General features: G+C 42.8%; 1 protein-coding gene across 3 annotated transcripts in view; it reads right to left on the bottom strand.

Moving 5' to 3' along the window:
- ALK (ALK receptor tyrosine kinase) overlaps positions 1 to 18,110 on the bottom strand; it is a 326,540-nt gene that overhangs the window by 65,820 nt on the left and 242,610 nt on the right. For all 3 annotated transcript variants that reach the window (XM_075413139.1, XM_075413138.1, XM_075413140.1), the window contains exons 7-8: positions 9,704 to 9,835; positions 8,149 to 8,249 (exon numbers count right to left, since the gene is read on the bottom strand). In XM_075413139.1, coding sequence (XP_075269254.1) covers positions 8,149 to 8,249; positions 9,704 to 9,835 — 233 coding nt within the window. The remainder of the gene's footprint in view (positions 1 to 8,148; positions 8,250 to 9,703; positions 9,836 to 18,110) is intronic.

The following is an 18,110-nucleotide window of genomic DNA, read 5'->3' as shown; positions in this document are numbered from 1 at the left end:
GTGAAATTTCCAACACAGGTAAGTTGGAGGAACTCCACTGTGCTGTTTTGCCAGGTCAAGATTTGAGAGGTAAAGCCCTGAAGCTCCTACTATGCAGGAGCTTTCAGACCCCTGTCTCTTCTGGAGAGCTGCCACACAGAGGCAACATCTACATGGTCAGAAGTGAGAAAAGAGTGAGCCTTTGATAGCCGTTAACATAACACGAAAGAAAAAGCTGAAGCAATTGATGAATTGGAATGGGTGCCTTTGCACACATGTCAGCTGTTTGAAGGAAAGACGTAACTGGCATTAGATGTGGGAGATCAGCTCATTGGCAAAGTGCAATATGCAGACTCTAATGAACTGGCTCTGAGTGAATAGACTGGCACTGTGTCCAAATGGGCATTTTTGGCTGTGATTTCCATGGTTTCTAAGCTTCACAGCAGGGCAGTCCAGGTCTTTTCACACCTGCTGAAGTGAATCAGAGCAGATGATGAGCTGGATGCCATAGTAAAGACTTCCGAATGGGGCTGGCATTCGTTCTACAGAATACAGCATCAATGATGGCAGATGGTACTACATACACGATGCGTCCTGTAAGCAGCGCAGTGGCACATTTTGAAAAATCTGAATCTGGGCTGTTGGTGGCATAGCCCTAACATTATATAGCAAACATCTTCCTCTGTGTTAAATCAGCAGCAAAATATTCAGAAGCTAGAAACATAACTGAGAAATTAATTAAGCACTGCAGGTAGACACTGGCTCAACAGCACCTTGCTTTCCAGCTTTAGAACCTACCATGACTGGTGATTAGCTCTTCATATGCAAATCCACTGACTCAGTAAATGAAATGCTCTAAACTGATATGGAGAAAATTAAAGGGAGAGAGAGCCCATAGTAAACACACAGCATATTGAGGCAAAACTTGGGTCAGATGGCCACATGCACTGTACTGTGAACACCATCTGGAACGATGCCTTCTGACAATCCCCTTAGCCTCTGAGTTTGTGGAATTTCTGGACTGACAAACAGGAGACTCAATTCATCCAGGAAAGAACAAAAAACTAATCCTTATCAGTATCAACAGGGCTTGGCAGGTTTAACAGAGACTTAACGAAAAACAAGGGGGGTAGATTTTCTAGCACTAGCTGCATAATTTCAAGACCACCTGAGAACTGAGCCTTGAATTTTACTTCATTATGCACAAAAGAAAATATCGAGAACCGTCTGGTTGATGTTTGGGCCTGCTTACACCTGTGAGTCTACTTCAATGGCTAGAAACATTCCAGTATGAACTAGTGCTTAGCTTTCTGACTGAGGACCAATGACCCACACTCACAGCAGCATAAATAAAACATTCCTCAGTGGCACTCCAGATAGTTGCTGTTTCCTTTTCCTCCCTTTCTGAGTGGCAATGCCCCTGACTATTAGTGTTACAGTCCTACCTGGCAGGAAAAGCTGTTGTCTGCCTTTCGTACAAGTAACCAAAGAAAGGGGAAAAGATGAACACACTTCAAACAGAGCTTGGGAGTAAGGTATTTTTAAGATGATGGAGAAGAGCCTACAGGCATCCTGTTTCCAAGCAACTGCAGTAGTTTGATCCCACTGGTGGCTATCTCGCTACCCACATGCCAACTCTGCACTGCAGGCTTACATCTCGTGAGATGGCACATTACTTAGTTCTCATGTCCTCAGTCCTTGCCTCCCACCTATAATACTTGCTCAAAGGAATCGCTCATAATCTTCCTGACCAGAAACTGTAGATTCTTGAAATACAGCCATGTACTTTTCTGAAAAATGTAACTCTTGTCTTGGGTCTTCTTCACTGGACAGGAAACAGTAGAGCGTGAATACACTGACCCAGTAAATATAAGTCAGGCATTAAAGAAGCTTGGAAAACACCTCATCATTGAATAGAAACTGAAGCTGCAAGTCGGAATACAGTTTACACAGAATTAGACAATAGCTGCAGACACCTTTGCCAAATCTCAGTAAGTTTTGTACGTGAGTATGAACTATGTTTGAGGCATGAAGTTTATCACATTGACAATATTGTTTTTCTCACTAGGAATGAGAAATGGTTGCACACAACAGTACAAGCAAAGGCATCTATTAGGACTGCTCAGCAATTTAGACTCGGACTCTTCTGAAAAGGAAAGATGACCACAAGGTCTTGCTCCTCTTTTTTGGCCAGATCAACAGCTGTGCACAATCAGTCTCTCTTGTAGTCTCCTGACACTTCTGCTTTTGTGTAAGGCTCAGATGTGCAGCAAAAACCTTATATAAATGATAAAATGATAATTGACCTATTCGTATAGCTTTAAAATACCTAGGCAGGAAAGAGACGCTTTTATTTTCTATGAACAGATCTTAGTACTATTTATTCTCACGTTATTTCTTACTTATGTTTACTTTTATAAAATCAAGAACCTAATAAAAGCACCTTTATTTCAGGAAACAAGCAAACCTAAAAATAACGATGACAACAAAAGAGAAAAAAAGAGAGCGTTCACAATTTTGCTGCCAGAGTACTGTGGAGTGACCAGGCCTTCAAGAAATTTCAGATATTATAGATCCTCCAATCCAATGACACAGAAGCCAGGTGGCAAAGGAGGCAATAAAAGATAAAGACAGGTAACAGAGCATAAGCTGTACAGATTTTTAAAACAACACTTTAAAATAAAATGATGCTAACAACATTCTGCAAAATAAAGTACATGAAAGGCTGTGCTAGAGGCATATCTATGTTGCATTTTTCTTGCTCATAAATTTTCTGAGTCAATGTTATTACCATGTACCCTTCTAAGTTATTTCTGCTTTATTCCTTGAGCTTTAAAGAGACACGCTCTGCAGGTGTCAGCATGGGGCTCAGAATGCACTCAAGGAATGATTTATATTATTGATTTATATGCTTTAAAAAAATACAACACTTTTGCATAGAAAAGAGAACTGAATTAATAAACACAGAGGATGAAAACATCTTTATATCTATAAACCCAAACAAGAGGGCAAACTTCAACTCTACTGTTTTACATCAACATATTGTATTTATTTTCTAGAGAGAGTATGTTTACAGTCAAAAGCTAGTTTCAGGCTTAAAAGATGTCTGGCTCAGTTTGGTACTTACTTACCTAACATAATGGTTGCTTTCAAGAAATAGCTAGCTGAAATGTCAAAATAGCACGAGAAATAGATTTTTATTATTTTAAACATGGCCAAAAGCACAAGGCTTTTTTACTATCGCAGGAACCTGTTTTCATTGCTTTTCAGCACAACTATATTCTTTAAAATGCTTGACCCAGGATCTAAGAGAAAAAAGAAATAATCTAGTTCCCAGTAACAATGTAGTCCCTCTTGCAAAGAGTCACCTTATTCTGTGGAGATGCATGCGACAACATTTAAGGCTAGTTTCCAATTCATCACCACCCAGGCAACACCACCTCTGTTGTTGTTCTCCTTTTCTGTTCTAGCCTACACCAGAACTGCTTGCATGGCTTTTACTTCTTAGATATGGCACTAAGGTTTATCACAGATTCCCTTGTGCTGAGCAAAGCACAGCCTTCCTAAAAATCAGGCTTCAGACTGTTCATGTTTCAGACAGAACTGTGCCAAGCCCTCACAGAATGCAGTAGTCCTGGAGCTGGTCTTATATCTTTTTATGACAGAGGCCCAAACACTTTGGGAAGACACAGATATGACTCTTATGATCCACAGGCACCACAGCATCCTTCAGAGCCTGAGGAGGCAGACAGCAGGGAGCATCTCCGAAAAAATGAATGAAAAGCAAGTCAACATACGTCACTCCACACTTGTACAGCAACAATGCTGGTACTGAGGGAGATGGGATTGTCTCGTCCAGATGTGGGGGGTCAGAATTGAGTCTCCAGCTTCCAAATGAAGGCAAGCACTCCCTGGGTATCTGCAGTGCTCTTGTGTCAGCTCTCTGACATCTTTGCAAAGTACCGAGAAGTAGGTGGCCATTATAGTCTGGAAACTGTGCACATCTAAGGCTATCAGCTGCTGCAAAGCAATTTAGTTTTGCCATAGGTGGTGTCGGAGATGACAGTGCTTCCCTTGGACTTTAATTGCAATGTGGTTTCCCAGATTTCCAGACAGCAGTACAGCTACTGATGACATGCATATGGATTTCTTCTTCAAAATGGGGAAATGTCTAACTGCCCCTCGATCCCCAAGGCCCTGTCGGCCTTCTGCAGGCTGAGTGATTCCCACTCAGCGGAGAGGAATCACAGTGTGAAGAGAAGAGGTGAATAACGCAGTGCTTTATTGCCCAAGCTCTATAAATCCTGCCTTTAAATCAGGCCACTGTTTGGATTAATTCTCCACAATTTATGTGCTTTCCTATGCTCAATTACACGTGCTTTGCTTCCAGTGTACTTTTACATGTGAGTTATAAGATTTTCACTCTTGATTACTGTAATTCAGTTTGGTTCCTGAAGCATTTCTGAGATTTTTGTTGCGTCTCCCCTTCCTGGCTACTTCAGGATAATGAAACATCTCTTCATGGGCTACGTGTGCCACTTCCTGCATTGCCCCAGGATTTAGAAGAAGTGCCACAGTTTCCCTCTACCACATAAACTGGGTTTTAGACACACAGTTAACGGGGTCAATAGGCAAAGGACTCTACAGAATGTGTAACATGAAAAAGATAACAAAGACTGTCTGGACTGCACACAAGGGCGATTCTTTGAAGCCAGGATACTCTAGCCAAGATTAATAAAACAACAAAAAGAAAAACTAACTGAACCAAGAACAAAGGGCAGCATCACAAACTAACCACACTGACCTGCCAAAAGCACTGCAGAACAAAGAAAATGAAAATATAAAGCTGTTCAAAACAAACAGGAGCAAAGTGCAACACAAAGCTATACACAAAGTGCAAGGCACATTAGGGCCAATCCCAAACATGTGTGGGAAAATACATGCTATGTTTATTACTGTATTTCCTGCATGCATTTTTACCCTCTTCTCATCTTTTGATGCACATAGGGCAGTACAGAGAAGGCCAAGCTGATTTTTCCCTTTCCAAGTTAATGAGAAGCCTCCTACAGGGCATGGGAAATACTAGGGAAGCACAGCCTGCAAGCCCAGCACAATCCTGGTGACCAACCTCAAGCTGGGGAGAGCACGAAGATGAAGGGTCACGCTTGTCCTGCACTTAGCGGCAATACATATGCCAAAGATCATTCAGGTTCTGGACTCTCCAAGTGCTAGTGTCAGCACTACTGCAAACAGCTGCCCAGAACCTCAGCGGGGAAGGTGTTTGGACCAGGCCACCCCCCAAGTCTCCACGGTATTAGTAGTCATTTTCTCAGACTGTTCAGTTGTCTCCGTTGCCAGTCTATCACAGGGGAAGATTACACAGCCAGGCTGAGGGAGAAAAAACAATCCTGAAACATTAGCAAACTCTTTTTGGCTGGCACCCACTGTGAACTGCTTAACTGTTTCCTTATCAGCATTGAGTCCTGGTTCCATGGACATTCTGGTCAAACCCCAGAATCTTCCAGCCTGGTAAAGAGTACTGCAGCAGGTAATGCTCCTCACGGTGAGGATGAAGTAATTAATTTCTCTGTACACCTCAGGATAAAAAGCCAGGTGTCAGCATTTGCTATGGTGGGTGTAATTGCCTAATATGACTGGATAAAATAAAAGCAAATTAATGGATATGGTGAAAAAATAGCAGCTTCACTAAACAGCAGGTCTAGTAGTGCCCTAGAGCTTCCACACAGCAGTGAGAGAAGAGAGGGGAGTCAAGATCAGCAAACTGGGGATGTCTGCTGGTCTCCTTGTTGCTCTCAGGGCTTGCAGCATATGGCTTTTGGCTTTTGACAGTCTTGTGCATGGAGCAGGGTTAAGCTCCACTCACCCAATGAGCTGAGTAGTCAGGGCAGCACATTCAGTCTCATCCTCAGGATTTCAGCTGAGCTAGGCATGTTGTTACTGGGGTAGACATGGCATACATGGAGGAGGAAGGATGTTAAATGACAGGCTTAAGGACAGCTTCCATCATTAATATATATTGGTGCAGGATGTGAATTTGAGCCAAATCTCTCTGGGGTACTGGAATCAGCTGTCAGAACTAGCCACTATGTGAGTGAACATGCAAGGAGAGCAAGCAGATATCTAAAGGAGTATGTGAGCTGGATCAAATACAGGAGGGAGGGCAGGTTTATGGCTTGCTCTGACTATGAAAGAATAAATGGGTCTAATTCGCACACACTTGCTGAGATCCCTTTGCCAAATGAATCATAAGTGAGTTTTGTTGGTGGGATTTCAGTTGCCAGAGAATCTGTCCTGGTTGTGACATGCCAGGTGGAGCTGTCAGCAGTGACAGGTAGAAGAAAATTCATCTTCTAGTGCCTGTACTTGATCCAGTTCAATTGGGAAGTGATTGAGGGTGAATAAATACAGGACAGCATTAGGGTATTTTCACCACCTCTTTTCTGACTATAGTTTCACTATAAGGAAGTTTGTTGGCACCTATTGAAGGAAAAAGTGCGTAGGGGGGGAATATCTCCTTTCTCCTCTTGTGTTGTGCTGAAAAGTGGAATTAAATTATTCTGCTCACAGACAGATTGTTCCAGTAAAATAGAATTTGAAGCCACCAGGGGATCATTGAGAAGAGAAGCTTTTACACTGTATGAAAAGGCAAGAGACAAAAACCCTTGCCAAACTCCTTCACTCTTTATTACCAACAGCTGCAATGCTGGATGCGTCCGGAAGCCTTTTAAGTGCCAAGGGGAGTGACGGAGGTGGGATGGCATGTGAGCAGATGAAATACATGGCAGCTTCTCCCCCGACGGCAAGTTTAATTATTTGCACTGTTGTATACACAAGAAAAAAATATACACATATTGGGAAATCATTCACTCTTATTCCTGTGTCAGGTGGATTATGAAAAACACTTGCTTTTGCTGCGCCATGGCAGAACAAGGTCTTAAAATATTCAGAACCTGCATACGCCTTTGTCACAGAAGGGAGGAAAACAAGGTAGGTAGAATGTATTTCCTAAAGAAGGAGGACATGAATATATCAAGAGAGCAAAACCAGATGCACTTTGCTATATCAATCAAGACATCCAACAGAAGCGAACCAAACCAAACTTTAAGCCAAAGAAAACACCATCTTCTATGTGCTTTCATTCCACACAACTTTCTAACCCATCCCTTCTTGTCCTTTCTGAATTTTAAGATCAGTGGAACAGGAAGAATCTGATTCTTTTGTCTGTTCAGGGCTCAACCAGCAAACACCAAACTGTGCTTTGTTAGGATAAATTTTCTCAAATCCCTCTGGTCCAGGATCCAGAAGCTTATGTGACATTGCAGGGTGACCATTCAAGATGTGAAATGCTCTAAGTCACAAGACTTGCAAACTCATGGTTCAAAGTCCTAAGTCATTAATGAATCCTATCAGTGATAATAGAATCTGTGAGGCTATAGACTAGAGTAAAAAGATGCCAACAGGTCATCTTTCCACGATCTGCAGTCTAAGGGTTAAGTACAACTGACTCAGAAATTACAACCATTTGTGCAGAGTTGGCAAGACTTGATATACTTGCTTAAGTTGATGTCTTACAACTGTCAACAGCTTTTCTGCTTGAATAAGAGCTTGGTTCCATTCTGTATGAAATTATCTCTGCTGCTGTTTAACTCCAGTGCACCTATGAACAAGGCTTACACGAGGATTGGTAGGGTTTGAGGTGCAGCATGATGAAGATTTGTCACCTCAGATCCCAGCTGTGCTAGAGAAAGCATGCACCATATTTTCTCAGCAGTTCAGGGGTAGTCCTGAAGCCTGCTCTTTCCTGGATCTTGCAAATACAGCATTGGTTCATGTAGTAAGCTGCTTCCTCTCTGCATGCTCTGCCCTTACAGCATATACACCTAATGATGAAGACTGTAATACACGATGTGAGCCCACACAATGAGGACAAGATATGCCAAGCTTTTCAGAGCAAATTTTGTGGCATTTCAAGCTCCTAACTGTATCTTTCCCCTGCACATAGAGGCGCTAAATAAGTATACTGTATACATAATCCATCAGGGAAAGTGGTTGCTGTGCTATTGACCTAGTGCCTATATTTGAAAACCACAATCAGACACACAAAAAAGCTCTGTAAATTGCAAAAGAAAAGAGAACTTTAGGACTTGCCTCACAGGGGGAGTTCCTCAAAGGAGCTGGAAATGCAGTGCTGGTCATGACAGTGTTTGCTACTGCTGGTGCTTTGCTGGTGTTAAGGAGGAGTGTACAACCTGGATAAAAAAAAGCAGGAAAAAGGTCAAACTGCAGCACTCATCTTCTGGTTTCAGGGTTCAGGAAACCCCCCCAGAACCTATGTTAGCTGGCTCCTACTACAGGAGAATGCCAGAGAGCAAAAGGCTTTTTAAATTTATTAGGGATGCAGCTTCACCCAACGAACGTACTCAGGAAATATATTTAAGAGGTCTGTCTACGTTCCCCCTGTAGCTATCTTCATTCCTGCATGACTTCAGATTTGTCCTCCTTGCAAGGCTGCTTGGCCAGTCCCAGAACAAAATACAACTATGGCAAAATACCACCAGAATAATATTATTGCCACTGGAGGCCTCTTTGCTCCTTCAGTCATTTGTTGTAACAAGATGAACAAAGGCGGTAGTAACACTAGGGTTTTTAATTGGCAGCTCTGTATGAAAAGGTGTGTATTTGCCCTGTTTCAGCTCTGCCCTCCAGCTCAGGAGGGTACCACCACTTAGACCCCAGTTACTTGGGCATTCATTGAAATTGCCTCTACAGCATAGCCAAATCACAAGCCAGCGTCACTTCATTGCCAGTTCCCCACAGTAGCCTCTTTCTGGCTCTCTGCTTTGATGCTTAACTATGGTTCAACCACTTCGTGGCCTGTAACACTGTGGGCTGAGCCGTCAGATGGCACAAATACACTGTAGCCTATACCCATTCACACAAAAGTAGAGAATCTTACTCGTCATGTTTAACTCCAGACCCAACTTTCTAAAGCCCTGTTGGGATTACACACCATTAACTCTGTTGTCATTATTGTATCCCTTTAGATGCTCTGTGCCTCAGCAATAAATGATTCCAATGATTTACACTATTGCATTAGGAAAAAGCTTATCCTGACAGGTAGCCTGTTTGCCAAAACTCAATCAGTAGTTCAATGGTTCAAAAAGTCAACCAGTTCAATGCCCAAGGTATAAACCTTCAATGGTTTGTAGGAGAAGAATTAGAAATGAACAACTGGAATTTGGCTGGAGGAACCAAGTATAGAGTAACTACACACAGAAGTGGAACTCCAGGGACAATGGAGCAAAGAAAAGAAAAATCAGAAAATGAGAAGGGGAAAAAAGAAGCAGACCAGAGAAACAGAGGAAGTAAACAAGAAAAGAGGAAAGACAAAATCAGATCAGTATGGAGGAGGGTCATGCAAATGAGATTTGGTGTGAAGTTGATTAGAAAGGCTCAAGATTAGTATCTGGTGTCAGCTGTGGAGATCTGAAGTACCAGCGTATACCCTCAAGAGATAAAGTGAGCAGTACAGTCTTTCACTCAAAGCACTTAGAGTAGAAAGATGGCTTTTGTTTCACTGACGGCTGAGTAGGTCAGTACATTGGAAAACGTGCCTTGTGTTTTATTCCCTCTCCTCACCATTTGTGTATCTGTTTTGATCTCTGCTGTTCATTCTCTGCACTTACTATTTACTCTCACATACCTTCTACTGAAGGAAAACGGTTGTGCTCTGGGCTTCCAATCCGCCATGGAGAAGAATGGGACACAGAAGAGCCCTGCATCCAGCCACAGTCTCCTTCTTCAAATGAACAGTAAAAGCCAGGGGGAAGATTTTCTGCAACAGGGAAAGACACACATACATTCAGAAGAACCCAGCTGATCTGAGGAGGAGACTCCTGGGCACACAGAGAAATTGCAGTGACTGTTCTGACTGGGTTACTCAGGGCATGTGGGCACCCCCAGAGCTACTCCGTCCTTTTGTGTGGAGTCATGCACGTGTCTGACTATGGGGATGGTGGTGGCAAGGGAAACAACCCCCAGTCTGTGACTAAGTGACTCCCCCCACACACTTTAATACACCCCAGTGGGAGGACACATCTCAGTGTATGCTATGGGGTCTCCTAAATACCTGGCCTCTACAGGTCCACAGGTATAAACAAACTCAAGGTTACACCTTGAAGATGGCTTTCCTAACCACTGCACCTGCTGCCCCATGGAGGGAAATCTTGGAGAGTAATAAGTTCCTAATATGATTTCCCTCCCTTACAGTCTAGGTCTCTAGTCAGCCCAGCTCAGCAATGTGACCCCTTCTCTCCGTGAGCACTCATGTGGTCTCAAGTAACACACTGAATCGCTTTGTGCCTCAGTTTTTGCATCTGTGGATCTATTTGGTGAGACAAATGGACGAAAAGGAGATAGTTTATTTTAAGCCGTATTTTTAGGCTTTGAAGCCTACTCATTCTGTCACTGGCTTCGATTTCAGGAGAGTTTCCAGCTCCAAACAACAAAGATACATTAGCTTTTTGCCTTTAAATGAACCAGTTTTAAACTAATAGTCATCTTATTCAAAGCAGAAGGTAACTTCATGCCTTCTTCATCTCCTTCTTTATCTACATTGCAAGTTCATCTTACAAAGGGTGCAAAACACTGCTCCTCTTGCCCTGAGCCATACACTCATATTACCATAGGTGAAGAACCTCTACTCGGCCACAAATCAAACATTTCCTTCAAAACTCCTGAAATAATTTTTCCCATCATCTTCAACAAACACTCACTGCCTGCCTAATTTCTACTGTTGTCTAGTTCTACCTTAGCATTTCTCTTCTTCCTTAGCATTTCTCTTCTTCAGCATGAGGCCAGACTCTGTACTTACTAAGTAACCTCAGCAGAAAAGCTTGTAAAATGCCATGTAAAATCACGACAACATGATTTTCACTTTTAGTGAATCACTAATGATCCTTAACATAGATTCTGCACCCAGGTGCAGCTGATGACTCTGTCAGGTACCAGAAAGCTTCCCAGTAGCAAAAGGGCACAAACTGAGTTTTACGGGCAAAAAGGTAAAGCACAAAGCTAGCCTGGAAGAAAAAGGTGCCCTTTTAATACAGAGTTACATCAGACATTAAAGATGCCGGAAGAGAAGAAGAGTAATCAGTCATTTTATCCTGCTATATAGAGTAACCTGTCCTTGGGGCTGGCAGTACAAAGCCCCTGAACATGCTTGTTCAATAGGGGTGGTCCTTCTTCCAATAAACCAGAAATACTGCTGTGATGAACAGATGTAGCCGTAAAAGGGATGATGATATTCCTGACTTCTCAGTGTTTTTACATCAGTGTGTACTCAAATCTGTACTAAAAACCAGTTCAGCCCATATTTGATTTCTGCTTCCCTGTTCCCTTAAAATTCTCCTAAAACTACCTTTTTTTTTTTGTTGCGGGTTGTTTTTTGGTTTTTTTTTTGTTTTTTTGTTTTTTTAAAGAAAATGGGACAATAAATCTGTATAAATTGCAAGATAAAAATGAAATTTCATGTGCCAGCACATTATAACACCTCATACCTAGGAAATTAGGTTTCCCTTTCAACTGCTTGTCAAAATCAGAGTAAAATTCACTTATGAAATGTAGGATAGACTACAGAGTCCTAAAGCAAGAGGATGTGCTGGTCATGTGATAGCGGCAAAGTCATTAGCGTCTCTATGAGAAGACTAGGCTCCTTAATTCAGATTTTGTCATGAATATTAGCAATTTTTCCCTCTGAAATTTTCTGTGAAGTGAGGCTCCAGTATCCAAACACCAGATCATTCAAAATGTTTAAATATCAGCAGAACCCCCTGGCTGAGATTGCAAGTCAATTAAAGAGCTGCTCACAGGGCCTCAGCTTTGACTCACACACCTCAAAAGGCAATTTATTGCAGTGACACATTCACCTACTCTTTGGTCTACCCTGAGAAAACAGCTGGGGAACACCACAACTACAGTGTCTAGACCATGAGTCTCAATTTCCTAGGAGCCTGAATCACAACTCACTTCACAGTGGAAACAGAAACAAATCTTACATCTATGACTTTTTAGTAGGGCCAAATTTGAACCTGGAACCTGACATGGAGGTGGGAGCCATGTCTTATTGTTATTCTCTGCAAGCACCCAGATCTGTTATGAAAAGATCAAAACCTGTACTGGAGCTAAGACTTTTACAAGTTCTTCCTTTTAAAAAAATCTCCAAATTCATTCAGCCTAGTCTTTAAATACGGAGCTGTTAAGCAGAGAGTTGCTTCCTTGTGTTTTACCCCTCTACAGAACTTGATTATATTTCATTGTGCAGCCTGAGGCTGGGATTCAAAGAAAATGACAAATTATAATGTGTCCTGAATGCCTACTGAAACAGCTTGGCTCAGTGTCCAACTGAATTCATTTCATGGCCATATGCTATCTAGGATGATGTAAACAAGTCAGAGCAGCAGGAGGAGTCATCTAAGTAGCAGTTCCTGCCTGGAGGCCAGAAAAAGCTCACTGTCGACAAACAAGGAAGGGCATAAATAAGAAGCTATTACTTTCCCAAAAAATTTAATTCCTCCTCCACAAATTAATTTTTAATGAATTTTCAGATGTCCCGTGCACTGGATGTATTTTCTCTGCTGCTTTTTCTTTACTTCACATTTATACAGCACCTACGATTCCACAAATTGCTACTCCACAGGGAGCTCTTTCGGTAGCACTTTTTTGTTGACGTGTACTTCTCAATTTGCTGAATGTTTATAGTTCAAACTCACATTAGCACAGACACTGCACTAATGAGGGAAAGCTAATCTGATTTTATTGGAAAAACCAAGTAAACTAGGGGGCAGGAGTTACACCTACTGAAACCTGCCATGTTGGATATTATCATTAGTGACATAAACCTCTAAAAATTTAGATCTCGGTAAGATTAAGATACAGCTTGTGGATACGGGATGGAGAATAGAGTAATACAGTGAGACTGAAGCACTGTGAGAACATAAAAGTCTCTGCTTTTATTTGCATGATGAAGTAGAGAAAAGTTGTACAGTGTTAAACTCGTCCCTAACCAAATGTTTTCAATCCTTCATAATGATTTAGATTTTGCTTGAAAGGTAATAAAGGTCAAGGTTTTTTTAACTTTAATACAGACTTATCATCCTTTAATAGTGAGAAAAATTAGCAACTGGGATAATTTATGAAGCAGATAGAGGACATCCTTGATTCAAAACTAGGTGTAAATCAACCAGATACTATAATTTAATCTTTTGGGTGAAACTCCAGACATACATTATAGAAGACACAAGCATAAAAGTCTACTCTGGTATGTATGGACCTTTACCAAGCGCAGGAGGAATTCTCAGAAGGCAAAAAGATCACAGAATCACAGAATGGTAGGGGTTGGAAGGGACCTCTGTGGGTCATCTAGTCCAATCCTCCTGCCGAAGCAGGGTCACCTACAGCACTCTGCACAGGACATCGTCCAGGTGGGTTTTGAATAGCTCCAGAGAAGGAGAACCCACAACCTCCCTGGGCAGCCTGTTCCAGTGCTCCGTCACCCTCAGAGGGAAGAAGTTCTTCCTCATGTTCAGACAGAACTTCCTGTGCCTCAGTTTGTGCCCGTTGCCCCTTGTCCTGTCGCTGGGCACCACTGAAAAGAGTCTGGCCCCATCCTCTTAACACCCACCCTTAAGATATTTGTAGGCATTTATTAGGTCCCCTCTCAGCCTTCTCTTCTTCAGGCTGAACAAGCCCACCTCCCTCAGCCTCTCCTCGTAGGGGAGATGCTCCAGTCCCCTCATCCTCCTCATAGCCTTCCACTGGACTCTTTCCAGTAGCTCCTCATCTTTCTTGAACTGGGGAGTCCAGAACTGGATGCAGGACTCCAGATGGGGCCTCACCAGGGCAGAGTAGAGGGAGAGGAGAACCTCCCTCGACCTGCTGGCCACAGTCTTCTTACTGCACCCCAGGATGCCATTGGCCTTCATGGCAACTAGGGCACACTGCTGGCTCAAAACACTGTTACTTCATCTACTCAAAGAACGTAAAGCAGTACATGCATCTTCAACATCAGTTTGTTTCAATGGCTGCCTCTATGCCAGCAGAGTTGGGCTGCCAAATTCTACCAGAAATGAGCATAAAAAAGGAAAATATTTTTCAACACAGTCACAAAGAGCTATCCTGTAATGCCAGAAGGCTTCGCTGAGTTCAGAACTGCCAGAGGTTAGAATTTGTTGCTAGAGGTACAGCTTTTGATAAAAGCAAAAGGATTAGTGTATGCAAGACAGGAACCTTAAGAGAGCACTGCACTGCAATAGGTTGCTACTTTGTCATTTTGCTTGCAGGGAGATTCTGCTGGGCTGTATCTGTCACCAGGATATAAATGAATCCAGTGGTTTCTTCAGGCATTTTTACCTGGAAAGTGAACTGGCCCCTGCAGACTTAATTATCTATGCTTTTTTGGTCACTTGCTCATGTTATCACAAATTCAAATTTTATAGGTGCCTATTCTAGCTGCCATCCATTCTTTAGACAGATGTGTGCATGCAGTCCTCCAACCACCTAGCACAGCCTGAGTCACTCCTTTCATGAATCAGATACTAGTCTTCTTATCTCACCTGGCAATGTGTTTAACATCTTTAAATATTCAATGAGGCAAAGAGTGAAAATTACCCTATAAGTCAGTGGTTATGAGATTTATTTGAAAGATGGAGAACATTACTTTTAATCCCTATTCCAGGTAAAATTTATAAAATGTGGAAGACCAGCCTCAGGAGAGACTTGACTAACCCTTTTTCTTCTCAACTAGACCAGAGCTCCAGACCACAACCTTGAAAACTCTCCATGGAAATACAAAATATGGGTTCAAATTCACTTAGGCAGAAGAAAGAATCAGTCCTGGGTGAATCCTCTAAGTTCTGGGTCTCTAGATAATAAATATACTATCAGCACCTCCATTCTTTTTTTTAAAAAAAAACATATCCATTACTTTTGTAATATGCTTTGACTGATTAACCAATATTTTCTCACGCTCAAAGTTTTTGGTGAATTGGAGACAGAAAGTAAAATTATTTTAGACTAGCCAAAAGCATATGGACTTTTTTCACTAAAACTTTGATTTTTGCCCAGACTTGTTGCCCTGCAACAAAAGATTACTGAACTAAAATCCCAGATACTGTTAAGTAAGAGAAGTACAAAACTACTGAAACTAATTCTCCCTTTCTGTAAAGCAGAGCTCTGCCAATCTATGTTAATAACTTATCATCTCTGACTTGTACCATACCAGCTATATCACATATATGATTCTCTACTACAACAAGTGGAAGTATGCTATTTTTTTCAGTAAATTATAATCCATGAAAGCATGAATTTATGAGCAAAGACATAAGATGACCACCACTGTCTGAAGTCTCAATGTGCGCTGGCAAAGTATGCTTCTGCAAAGTAATTTCCAGTGTAGCACTTCAATCAGTCTGTTAAATCATAGAATGTTTTGGGTTGGAAGGGGTCACCTCGTTCCAACCACCCTGTCATGGGCAGGAACACCTTCCACTAGACCAGGATGCTCAAAGCCCCATCCAGCCTGGCCTTGAACACTGCCAGGAAAGGGCAGCCACAACTCCTCTGGGCAACCTGTGCCAGTGCCTCACCACCCTCATACTAAAGAATTTCTTTCTTATATCTAACCTAAATTGACCCTGTTTCAGTTTAAAGCCATTAACCCTTGTCCTGTCACTACATGCCCTTGTAAAAAGTCCCTCTCCAGCTTTCTTGTAGGCCCCATTCAGGTACTGGAAGGCTGCAATAAGGTCTCCCTGCAGCCTTCATTTCTCCAGGCTGAACAGCCCCAGCTGTCTCAGCCCTTCCTCATAGGAGAGGTGCTCCAGCCCTCTGATCATTTTTGTAGTCCTCCTCTTGACCTGCTCTAACAGGTCCATGTCTTTCCTGTGCTGAGGGCTCTAGAGCTAGATGCAATACTCCAAGGGGTTCTCACCAGAGCAGAGCAGAGAGGCAGAATTACCTCCCTCGACCTGCTGGTCACAATTCTCTTGATGCAGCCCAGGATACAGTTGGCTTTCTGAGCTGCGAGCACACATTGCCAGGTCATGTTGAGCTTCTTGTCAACCAGCACCCCCAAGTCTTTCTCCTCAGGGCTGCTTTCGAGCCACACTCCGCCCAGCCTATATTTGTGCTTGGGATTGCTGGAGCACGTTGTACTTGGCCTTGTTGAACTTCATGAGGTGTGCACAGGCCCACTTCTTGAGCCTGTCCAGGTTCCTTTGGATGGCATCCTGTCCTTCAGGCATGTCAACCGCACTACACTGCTTGATGTCATCAGCAAACTTGCTGAGAGCACACTCAATCCCACTGTCCTTGTCGCCAAAGATATTAATCAGGGGTTGGTCCCAATACCTACCCCTGAGGAATGCCACTAGTCACTGGTCTCCACTTGGACATCAAGCCGTTAACCACAACTCTTTGAGTGCAACCATCCAGCCAATTCCTTATTTACCAAGTGGTCCATCCGGCAAATCCATGTCTCTCCAATTTAGAGACAAGGATGTCATGTGGGACAGTGTCAAATGCTTTGCTCGAGTCCAGGTAGATGACATCAATTGCTCTTCCCTTATCCACCAATGCTGTAACCCCATCGTAGATGGCCACCAAATTTGTTAGGAATGATTTGCCCTTAGCGAAGCAATGTTGGCTGTCACCAACCACCTCCTTGTTTTCCGTGTGCCTCAGCATAGTTTCCAGGACGATCTGCTCCAACATCTTGCTGGGCACAGAGGTGAGACTGACTGGCCTGTAGTTCCAGAGGTCTTTCTTTTTTTCCCTTTTTAGAAGGGAAAAACTGTATGTCTGATCCTAAATCAACACAGTTCAGCCTATGATTCCACATCTGCCTCTCTGAAGCTGTCTTTTGCTCCTGAAAGAATATTTGATTATGACTCAAACAGCAACATGCTTTTCTCTAGGGGTCATCCCTCTCTGATTTTACACTCTCTACACATGCTAACTGGTTGCATGCAGAACAAGCACTGTGACATTTCATTGGCCATTAATAAGTAAAGAGATGTCAACAAACAGCTGGCGTTAGGGAGATTTTTTCAGCTAAGAAAGGAATGAAATTCAAATGAATAGGAAGAAGAAGAAGAAAAAAAAAAGGAAAAAAAAATATCAGTACCTGCATTGCTAAAAGAGTGTGAAAGGAAAAAAAACCCAACATCTCCTTGAAGCTCAAAGATAGAAGCCTTTTTCCAACAGGACGAGGGAGGTTCTCCTTCCCCTCTACACTGCCCTGGTGAGGCCTCATCTGGAGTACTGTGTCCAGTTCTGGGCTCTCCAGTTCAAGAAAGATGAAGAGCTACTGGAGAGAGTCCAGCGGAGGCCTACGAGGACGGTGAGGGGGCTGGAACATCTCCCCTACGAGGAGAGGCTGAGGGAGCTGGGCTTGTTCAGCCTGAAGAAGAGAAGGCTGCGAGGGGACCTAATAAATGCTTATAAATATCTGAAGGGTGGGTGTCAGGAGGACGGGGCCAAGCTCTTTTCAGTGGTGCCCAGTGACAGGACAAGGGGCAATGGGCACAAACTGAGGCACAGGAAGTTCCGTCTGAACATGAGGAAGAACTTCTTCCCTCTGAGGGTGACGGAGCACTGGAACAGGCTGCCCAGGGAGGTTGTGGAGTCTCCTTCTCTAGAGATATTCAAGACCCGCCTGGACAAGGTCCTGTGCAGCCTGCTGTAGGTGACCCTGCTTCAGCAGGACGGTTGGGCTAGATGACCCACAGAGGTCCCTTCCAACCCCTACTATTCTGTGATTCTGTGATTTGGTTAATAGGAATTTTAAAAGCTCTCCCTTCAGTTTTAAGCATGGCTACATCTTTTTCTTAAAGCTTTTTTGTGTAAGCAGCAGCATTTGGGAAACCCCTTTCTCTGTTTTATATATCTGAATCACTTTTTACCACACTTGCAAAAAGCTGGTGCAAACATCAATGTTGCTTAAGAAACTTAACTGAAATGCTGAAAGATGACATATGTTTTGTGTTGGGCTGCCATGCAGATGTAACTGACATCTAAAACACCACATCACTTCTCTGCTTCGTTTAAGAAGT

This window comes from Opisthocomus hoazin, chromosome 2, assembly GCF_030867145.1.
Source record: "Opisthocomus hoazin isolate bOpiHoa1 chromosome 2, bOpiHoa1.hap1, whole genome shotgun sequence".
Lineage (NCBI taxonomy): Eukaryota > Metazoa > Chordata > Aves > Opisthocomiformes > Opisthocomidae > Opisthocomus > Opisthocomus hoazin.
Note: the sequence above shows the minus strand (reverse complement) of the source record. Positions and strands in the feature narration are given on the sequence as shown.